General features: G+C 35.1%; 1 protein-coding gene across 1 annotated transcript in view; it reads left to right on the forward strand.

Moving 5' to 3' along the window:
- LOC122796642 (carbonic anhydrase 1-like) overlaps nt 1-10,123 on the forward strand; it is a 72,839-nt gene extending 62,716 nt beyond the window's left edge. Inside the window, exons 6-7 of the mRNA XM_044065278.1 lie at nt 1,699-1,854; nt 9,576-10,123. Coding sequence (XP_043921213.1) covers nt 1,699-1,854; nt 9,576-9,692 — 273 coding nt within the window. The 3' untranslated portion in view covers nt 9,693-10,123. The remainder of the gene's footprint in view (nt 1-1,698; nt 1,855-9,575) is intronic.
- Nucleotides 10,124-10,543: the final 420 nt, after the last annotated feature.

Consider the following 10,543-nt stretch of genomic DNA (forward strand, 5'->3'; position numbering starts at 1 on the left):
AACTCAGGAACCCCCACTGCAATAAATGAATCCCCTAATTTGGGTTAATTTTAACTTTCTTACTATGAAATGTACCTTTGACCAGTTATTTGTCTGTCACTTGTGCAATAATATGTTTATTATTAATGTAATTTGTTGTAGAGCTTTTTCTACAATTTAAGTTTCACTACTTGTGTATATTAATTTGGTGCTTTTCTCCCCAGGCCTCTGCTGTAAATGGACACATGTCCAGTCGGACTATCCTGGTTAACAAATGTAAAATAAATAAATGTATGCTCAAGCACCAAAATAAAACATTTTCTCCAACAACCCCTTCATTAGTTTGTCCATATATGCAAAAACACTCCACTGATCTCAGAGCGAAACATTTTCCCCAACAATCCCTTCATTAGTTTGGGAGGTCTGCACAAGCACTTAAGTGAAACATTTCCTCCAATGACCCCTTAAGTAGTTTGTCAATGTGTGCACAAGCACTAGACTGACATCAGAATGAATGATTTTTCCCAGTGATCCCGTCAGTAGTATATCTGTGTATCTACACACACACACACACACACACACACACACACACACACACACACACACACAGACACACACACACACACACACACACACACGCACATTTTAAGTGCTTACTTTCTTCCCACTTCCTGGTGGTAGCACACATAGTGCCAGAAAAAAAAAATACAGCTTTTCTCCCCGGGCCTCCGCTGAAAAAGGGCATAAACTCAGTCGGACTATCCCAGTCAACAAATGTCAAATAAATAAATAAAACATTTTGTAGTGCACATGCTTCCTTTTCCAGATGACCTGTTTCCTTTTTCTTGGCTCAGACTGTCTCAGTCACCTGAGGCAGCCTGAGCCCATATGAAGGAGCAACATGCATCAGTCCAGTGAGTTGCTCATTGAGTGACTCTGCTGTTACTGTTGAATGCTGCTGGTCAAACCCAACAGTTGACAAGGAAGCTTAATACAAGGCTATTTTCAAAACAGGCTGGTAATTGTAAGAAGCTGATTTTTTTTGGATCTCCTTATGAAGACTTGGGACAGAACAGAAAGTCAACTATTTGCTCAAATTTAAAAACAGTAGCTGACTTTCTGAGTTAGCGCATTCCCTTTTTTTCTGTTTTTAACTGGGGGGGGGTCCTGCTGCCCAGCAGCCCAGCACTACAAGTTGCTATTGTGCAGGTTGCAAGGGTATTTTAGAAGAATGGGGTATCTTATCCACTTTATCTTCTTACTGCCAAAATGTTACTATTATATAGCAGATGTAAGTACATCTATTGCTGCTGTTGTATCAGGATGGATTCTGAATTTATCTGCTTTTGAAACAATGGATTTGTGTTTAGGTCATGTGCTGAGGACAACATACCTCATTTTTTTATTGTAATGTTTTTAACTGACTACAAAAAATTGGCTTAAGGACACAGGTTTAGTTGTTTTGTAATATTTTAAAAGTTAAATCAAACATACAGTTTAAATATAGCAAAGATTAATAAAGATATAAAAGGCCGCCAAAAGCATTAAAGTATTCAGACCATTACAGTTAAACATTGCTTCAATAACTAATACAATTGGTCAAGGAATCTGTATGAAGACATATATTATTAATTTACAGAACATCAACATTTGCACTGAAAATCCAGAAAAGAAAAATATGAAATGGTGACCATTTCCTAAAATATTGTATTTTTACAGGGTAAGAGATCTGCTTTTGCCAATTTTGACCCCTCAGCTCTCCTTCCTTCTAATCTGGATTACTGGACATATCCTGGATCATTGACTACGCCTCCTCTTTATGAAAGTGTCACCTGGATTGTCATGAAAACACCAGTTACAGTGAGCTCTCAGCAGGTACGGTGGTATTTTTCTGTATTGTACACTCATGTATAGCTGTGTACTCATCTTAAGATTTTTAAAAACTGTGATTTGATTTAATCCACCAGTGTGACTATGGTGTGCTTTCCAGTGTACTCATTTTAAGATTTTTTTAAAAACTGTGATCTGATTTAATCCACCAGTGTGACCATGGGGTGCTTTCCAGTAAAATAATATTCAGTATCACATTTTGATATTTAATTATGTCAGGCCTCCAAAAGCTCTAAAGTGCAGTAAGGGGAATGGCAGAGCGTTATAGGTAGCATTTTCAATACAATTTATGACAAAAAAAACAGATTACAGAGGTATAATATAGAAATATAAATACTTTTTTCTTGTAAATTAGTTTCTTTACTGGTGCAGCTATGTTATGTGGTCCCTTTGTGGGGTGCCGCTGTAAGGAAGGTTAAGCCATCCTGATGTTGGAACCACAGTATGGCATCTTGTGGGGAAATTGAAATGACTAGTTCATACCTCATAACTTCACAATGGGATGGGGCTGGGCCCTCCTTGCCCAGATTTCTTATATGAAATGGAACACACTAGCTAATGTTTTATTGGAAGGAGAGTCCTGACAACCACAGGTCAACTTGGGGGAATAAAAGAAGTTGAAATATGAATGTTACATGTTACATTCTTAATGCACACAAAACAATGGCTGTGGAGGCTCATGGAATCATTTCAGAAAATTAAATGGGTAGAAGGATATTTAGCCATAGCCACTTATTAAGTGAACATCAGTATGGGTACCAGAGGTTTGAGAGTGACATGTAAAACCATATCTGCTTTTTATTTAGGTAAGTGGGCTAGTTTGTAGACACTGTTCAGCCACACCCCTGACCAAAATGGCAAGGGAGAAACAGTATACATAGGCAATTCACAGAGCCAATCAACCAGCCTAGCTTTTTTTTTTTTTTTTTGGAGAAACTCTGTACAGGACAATAAGAACATGCAAACTTCAAACAGACAGACAGTAACCAGAAATCAGAATCAATCCCTGGACACGAATGATGTGAGGCAGGGACTTTACCACTGAACTACCATGATGCCTTTTATTGCTGTTATTAATGATCATACCAAGGAAAAATACACTAATATTTATCCTGATGTCTACAGAATGCATGTCGCACTAGTTTTCTTTTTCTTTATTTTATTTTTTTACTAAGGCAGTGTGTGTGTGTGTGTGTGTGTGTGTGTGTGTGTGTGTGTGTGTGTGTGTGTGTGTGTGTGTGTCAGACAGACTTGTATTCAAGAGCATGTGTATGCATACACACACACACACACATATATATATATATATATATATATATATATATATATATATATATATATAGATCTACTTTCTAACGTTGAAAGACCATAATAGCGAATTTCATAATGTTGAGACGAAAATGTCAAGAATGCTGTTTATCAAAATTTCAGAATAATGAATTTGAGAATGCTGAAATGTAAATTGATTTGGTGCAGTGTTGATGTTAATTGTACACTGTTTCTTTATGGTGCATTGGTTTATGGGATATAGATATGGTGGCTGATGTGTGGTGATGTACGGAAGCTTAAGGTAGGTGTGGAGTATGTAAGGCTTTAGAAGAGAAATGTTTTATGTTTAAGTTGTTGGTAAGGGGTCTATATCAGTTTGTTGAATGGCTATTAGAAATGAAATGTGCCATTTTCAGGGTTAAGAAAGGGCATATTAGGCCTGGGGGAAGTTCAGAGTTGGTCATTATAATATAGTATATATATATATATATATATATATAAATAAAATTAGCGTGCAGTTGCCCCTCTGCTTAAACGTAGAGGAATAAGTTGTTGGTTTGTTTATTGGTGTGTTTTTTCATGGTGAAGGGAGGAAGGTTGTATTTCAGGCTTAGAACAGATAAAAATACAAAGTACCAAACAGAAAAATGAAACTGTAAAGTTTACAAGAACAATAGGTACAAAGATAAGCCAATTAATAACAATGAGAAAAGTACCATAATTAGAAAACAATAATTTAAGAAAAGGAATGTAAGAATACAGAACAAGAAAAGGATGGATGTCAGGAAAAGGACAAAAGAGGAAGGAAGAAAGAAAAGGTAGAGAAGTAAGGGAAATTATTGAATAGGGGGAGATAGAAGGAAGACAGAGATAAGAGAAAATAAAGGAAAAAAAATAGAAGGAGAAAGGAGAGAATATAATAAGGAAGAAACATTCTGAAAAAAGAAGAAAGAAAGAAAAAACAATCTTATCACACATAAATGCTGATGAAATCTGAAAAAGTCATAACAGACTTATGATTGAAAAGTGATTTAAAAAGGAAAGCGTTATTGGAGAGAAGTCACATAATATCAGGGAAGCATTGATGCCCTTATTAAACATTCTAAGTATTGTGAGGGTTATAAATTTAGTTTTTTTGTCATTGAGCAAATTAATAGTGATGTTAGAGGAGGCCCTTGGGAGGAAACAATAGGTTACAAAGAATTATGGTGGCAAATAGTTTTGGAAGCAAACAAAGCCCCTGGACTCAATGAGTATATATCTATTCTTCCCCTTTTGAAATTGAGAGCTGCTAAAGTATAGAAGATGTAATATTAAATGAAGACAGAAGGTGGCACTGTTGTTATGGGAATTTTAATTTACTTTATTTTTCCCTAAATATATGAATGCATTAAGGTTTAGGAATTAAATGTTTTAATAATAAACAAAATAATGTTTTTACATACAATAATTTTTTAAATATTTATTATAATATATGAATTAGTAAGTTAATGAATGTTTTTTAAGAGAAGTTATATTTTGATTAAGAATGGATTTATGATATTAACATAAAGTGTATTATGTTAAAGAATGCATCAACCTTGGTCATAAATAATTAATGAGTTTAAAGGAAATTTGATTTGTCTATTTGAATGGAATTACTTGTTTTTTATTGGTTTTTATTTTAATTGATTGTATAAAAGTGTGTGATGAAAGTGAAACGTTTTATCTGATGAAGTCCATGTTTTGGGATGAAAACGCGATTGTAGTTAAGGCGTTCATACTAACTGTTTGTCATGTGGATTTACATTAAATTTTTGGACACGTATTCCCTCTCTTTGCGGTTGTTTTCTCTCTTTTTGTGTTACTTGGTGTTTGTGGAGAGACTTCGCTTTTGCTTTTATTTGGTAGAGATAGAAGAAAGACAGAGATAAGAGAAAATAAAGGAAAAAATAGAAGGAGAAAGGAGAGAATATAATAAGGAAGAAACATTCTGAAAAAAGAAGAAAGAAAGAAAAAACAATCTTATCACACATAAATGCTGATGAAATCTGAAAAACGTCATAACAGACTTATGATTGAAAAATGATTTAAAAAGGAAAGTGTTATTGGAGAGAAGTCACATAATATCAGAGAAGCATTGACATCTTGCGTCTTTAAAATAATGGCCTTTGTAGTTTTTCCAGAATTCATAAAGAGATGTAGATTCTCGTATGAAAACTGGTGTACAGATTGCCAGATTTTAGGTTCCAGAATGGAGAAGCTCTGATCACTATTTTTTAAATTCCTTTATTGAGTTATCACTTAAGACAAAGACATACATTTATATAAAAGAAAACAAACCACAGTAACACGTTCACAGTTACAAACATTATACATCACATAGATGATTTTGTACAATTATCAATTGTATTCCGCGGTGGTACAGCGGTAGTGTTGTTACCTCACAGCAAGAGGTTTTCCCGTTCGATTCTCGGTTTGGCTTGGGAGTGCCTTCTGTGTGGAGTCTGCATGTCCTCCCCATGGTTGGGTAACGTTCGAAAGACATGCGTGCGTAAATGGGCGTGCCTTCGTTGAAGGTTGGGCGTCAAGCTGGCACCTCAGCGTTTCGTAAAAATCTACTGACAATCATTAGCGGACCGGAGTTCCGCTGTGGCGACCCCTTACCAGGAAAAAGCCGCAACGAAAGACATCATCAATCCAACATTACAAAAAATTGCTCACTGCCTGCCTTCCCTTAAACCTCACTCCTCCAAAACATTATTTTGCATGTATTCTTACAATTTCTATTTTTCTATGTAGTTTTCTCCTACACTTTTCTAAAGATCCCACTGCCATTTATTTTATCATTGTTACAATATTCATTACTTCAAATACAATTGGCTTAGACTTTGATTTCCATTTTCTAGTAATTGCTTTTTTGAAAGTCACCAGAATTAAACATAACAGGGGCTTTTGAAAGCCACCAGAATTAAACTTAACAAGGTCTTACTATGTCTAGGCAATTCAGATCCTATATCCCAGCTCAAAAAATCATTTTCTTAATTACACCCATTTGCTCACCCAATATTTCTGACATTATACTCTGTAGAAAAAAATTAAAGTCTTCCAGCTCATGATACTCTAAAAACATGTTCCCAGTTCTCTTTCTTTTCCATCACACCTCCAACATTTGCCATTCACCTGAGGAAAAAATCTTTGGAGTCAGCTTGGGGTATAAAAATTCATATACAAACACCTCCAAGCAAAAATCCTAAATCTTCTAGACTTTGTTGCTTATTTGGAAGCCATACGTATATCCTCCCATTGTTTCATTGTGAGGTGCTTATCTAGTTTCTCTTCCCAATGTTTTCTAACCTCCTCTGATTGATTGATTGCTGTAGTAATCATGCAATATTTTATGCGTTCTATTAATTATCCCATTTTTAACAGCAGCTCCTGTTCTAGAGTCAGCCAAAAACTCCTCTACCAAATCAGGTTTTTCACTTAGGATTCCACTATCCCTTTCTCTTTACCTATATTCTGTTATCAGTCCCTGATTGGGAAAGCAGTCTCCACTCTGCAGTTCAAATGTTGTCTTATCCTCTTTCCAGTCTATTACCTTTTTCTCTCTAGTTATTTGCTCGTATTACCATGGTTCCTTTGCCAGTATTCTCCAGTAAATTTCAGCATTCATCTTGTCTATTCTCTGTACCCTTAATTGCAGTCATCCCCATCAACAGAATCTCCTTTCTCCATTCTCATTTTGGTTTGGTTCTTAGAATACTTGATTCTACTTTATGAATTTAATATTTTAAGTTATACGTTAATATTCTGTATGGCTGTTCTTATTCTCCTTAAGGATCTTCATCCAAAATCACATTCTCTCCTTATTTTTCGAATTCCACCCCTGCTTCTTCATCATCCCTTTCAACTTTTAATTATAGCTTTCTGCATGTGTTATGTATATGAGCCTTAACTGTGTAGCTCTAAAATATTATTTTAAATCAAGTAATCCTAAACCACCTTGTTCTATTGGAAGGATTAACTTATCCCACTTGACCCTTACGCACTTACTCCCAGATAAAATCTTTCAACTCTTTATTAATTCCTGTCCACAACTTCTCTTCTGGTTGATAAAAACATGCTTTACCTGTATATAAAACTAAAGGAGCTAAAACATTTTCATAGCTTGTATCTTGATATCCATATCCATAAAAAAGAGCTTCCTGTTTCTCATTTTTGTATTATCTTTTATTTAGCCTCTACCCTCATATCCTTACTGCCATAACAGAATCATTTTTAAGCCATAATCCTAAACACTTAATTTTACTGTGTGCCCATAAATATGGGTATTGATGAACCAATTCATGTGTGGATACATAGTTTACAGCTATAGTTTGTTTTGTCTGCATTAATTTAAATCATCATCATCATCAGCCCCCTTTTTCACATTTTCTTCTACATGGAGTCGGGGTATCATGTTAACTGTCGCCAACTCTCTCGATTCAGTGCTACACTCCTGCCTTCAACACTCATGCCTGACTGTTGCAGATCTTCTTTCATGTAATCCATCACCTCTTTGCTGGATGTCCTTGCTTCCTCTTACCTTCTTCTTGTCTGTCCCACATCTTCTTCACCAGATTGTCTTCTGCACATGTATCCAAACCACTGTAATCTGTCTCTTTGATCTTTTCTGCAATTGGAGCTACTTTGGCTTCTGCTCTTATGTCCTCATTTCTTTGTCTGCCCCACAGTGTGCATCCTACCACCCTTCTCCAGCACTTCATTTCCATCACCTCCAGCTTCTTTAACTGTTCTGCCTTTACTGCCCAGGTTTCTGTATCATACGGTAGTACTGGTCACACCAGTATCTTGTACACCAATACTTGTATTTGTAAGTTAAAATCCTGAAAAAAATTGAAACTGTCTCAGAATGTTCTACAGTACTGAAATGTCTTTTTCTGGTTTTATCAGGTACAAGATAATATCTGCAAATAAAGCCAACTTTTCTTGATTACCATACCAATTATATCTTTTTATTTCTGAGTTCCTTATTTTCTTTACCAATGACTCTAAATAAAATGCAAATGACAAAGGGGAAAGAGAGCACCCATACCTGGTTCCTCTATTCAGACACAACCTATTGGAGAGGAACCCTCCCAGTTCAGTTCTTGCTTCCAATATCTCATATATACTCAAACTTAATCTTATTATTGTATCATGTAATGCAAATGCTTCCATTGCCCTTCTCATAAAATCCCAGCTTACTCTATCAAATGTTTTCTCTGCATCAGGACCCACCAACAGACAGCAATGTATATCAAACCATTGTTGTTACAATCACAGTGCCCTTTAATTTTAATGCTTCTGTCCATATGAGACAAACAATGACAGAACCTTCCAGTTTAAGATTACATGCCCTGCAAAAAACACACATAAACATACCCACTTTTTATGTACGTCTGGCAAAGGCATCCTAGTATTTGCATTCTCCAACCAATACTTAATGCACTTAGATTTTTTGCACACAAACTTGGGGGAGAGACCTACTGCTGTGTATATATCAGGGTTCCCTTGGAAAATGTTACAATGTGTGTAATAATCTTTCTAATAGCAGCAGTCATCTGCAAAATAAAACTATTGCTGTATTTACCATCAGTACTGGTCTCTGAAGTATACCCTCCCCACCAAAATGGGAGGAAACTGTTTGTCTCTGCTTAATCTTCTCAGCAGTTTTGACCAACAGGCCTAAATATAACCCCCTACTTCTGAATAATATAATAATATAATTGATCTCTTTAGAAAAGTTACCAAAGTCAGTCATCAGTCTAGACAGTTGGATCATCTGGCATCTGGGAATATTTCTTTTCATGTAAGTGGGATGAGCACTGCAAATTTTCACTTGGGATATGTGAGTAAATCTACTAAATGACAGACACTGTTAATTTCCCACCAAAATTAGGTGAAATGGTTTAAGCTGCCCAAATATCATTGCTGTGGGGCTTTGGAGTTGATTCATTTCATACAAGCATAGGTGTTCAGGGTCTTGTGTATATGTATTTGAGAAGGAGTTTATCGGTGGCTTTCAACCCCATAGAATACAATCTTTCAATAATTTTTAGTGAAAAAAATAACATCTCAGCTAAGCAGAAATCAATAATAAGTCTAATTTTATTTTTAAGTGATAAAAATATGGGTAATTTTAAGAGTGATCTGCTCTTCCTTATTTGTAGTATTAAATTGTGATAAACTTTCTGGTGGGGTACATAGCTTCTCACCTATGTTGTCATTGATGTATTTGTTGTTTTCTAAAGTTGCCTACCCTGAGAAATGTTAACCTGCATGTACTATTAATCAGTTATTTTACATTCTTAATCCTGATTGTTAATTACTTTCCACATATTCTGTGACTTAAAAGCTTTACTGAGGTATGTAGCAAAATATTATAGTCAAGTGTGTGTTTTATTTTTTAACAGTTGGCTAAATTCCGAAGTGTCGTCGGCTCAGCTCCAGGTGAAAAGCCTTGCAACATGACGCACAATACCCGTCCTACACAACCCCTGAAGAACAGGGTGGTGAAAGCTTCCCTCTAATAAGCACAATGTTCAGCTTTCATTGGCAATACCTTTATAGTTTATGACAAAGCTGTCCTAGAAAGTTTGCATTAAATAGAACTATTTACCGTGTATTTAAAAGTATGAGTACTAAAAATCTTACAACCCATGTAGGTTGCAAACAGATATTAAAATCCTGAAGAAGTGTATATTGGTGTTAAAGCATCTAAGTCAGAATTTATTTTTTACCTTATTTTGTATCTTGCTTTTTAATGGAATATATTTATATTTAAAATGCAAAATATATTTCTTTCTTGTTTAAAAATATTACAGTTAAAGAATACATATGCTTCAACTAGGTGAATATCTAAAGGTAAAGTTTACTCATTAGCCTGCTAATGGCATTGGTTCATATGATTTTGCATTGCTTATTGATTAAAACAAAGTAATAAATTTTTTTATGAATATGATATGTTGTATTAGTCTTCTTTATACCTTATGCAAAAGTCTTCTCAATTTAATAAAGCATTCTTAGTGTTCATTTATTTAAAAAGGAATGTTTTTCATGCACAACATTTGCTGGGGAATATTTACGCAAGTCGTGAAATATGACTACTCATTGTATGCAAAGTATAGAAGGATCTGCAGATTTAGTTTCCGTAACCAAAGAAATTTCAATATCACTTCCTTTAACAAAATTCTCTCAAATATTAACAGATCCTGCCTGTATTCTTTACTTTTAAATGATGCAGTTAGCTACTTCAACCAGACATTCCTAAACATACTCAACTCTCTGGCCCCTGTCAGGAAAATAAAAGTCAAAGCTAAACATGCCCCCTGGCTATCCAAAGAAACCTTCCACCTTATGCATAAAAGAGATGCCACTTGGA

The sequence above is a fragment of the Protopterus annectens genome, chromosome 3.part0 (assembly GCF_019279795.1).
Source record: "Protopterus annectens isolate FY-2018-M chromosome 3.part0, PAN1.0, whole genome shotgun sequence".
NCBI lineage: Eukaryota > Metazoa > Chordata > Ceratodontiformes > Protopteridae > Protopterus > Protopterus annectens.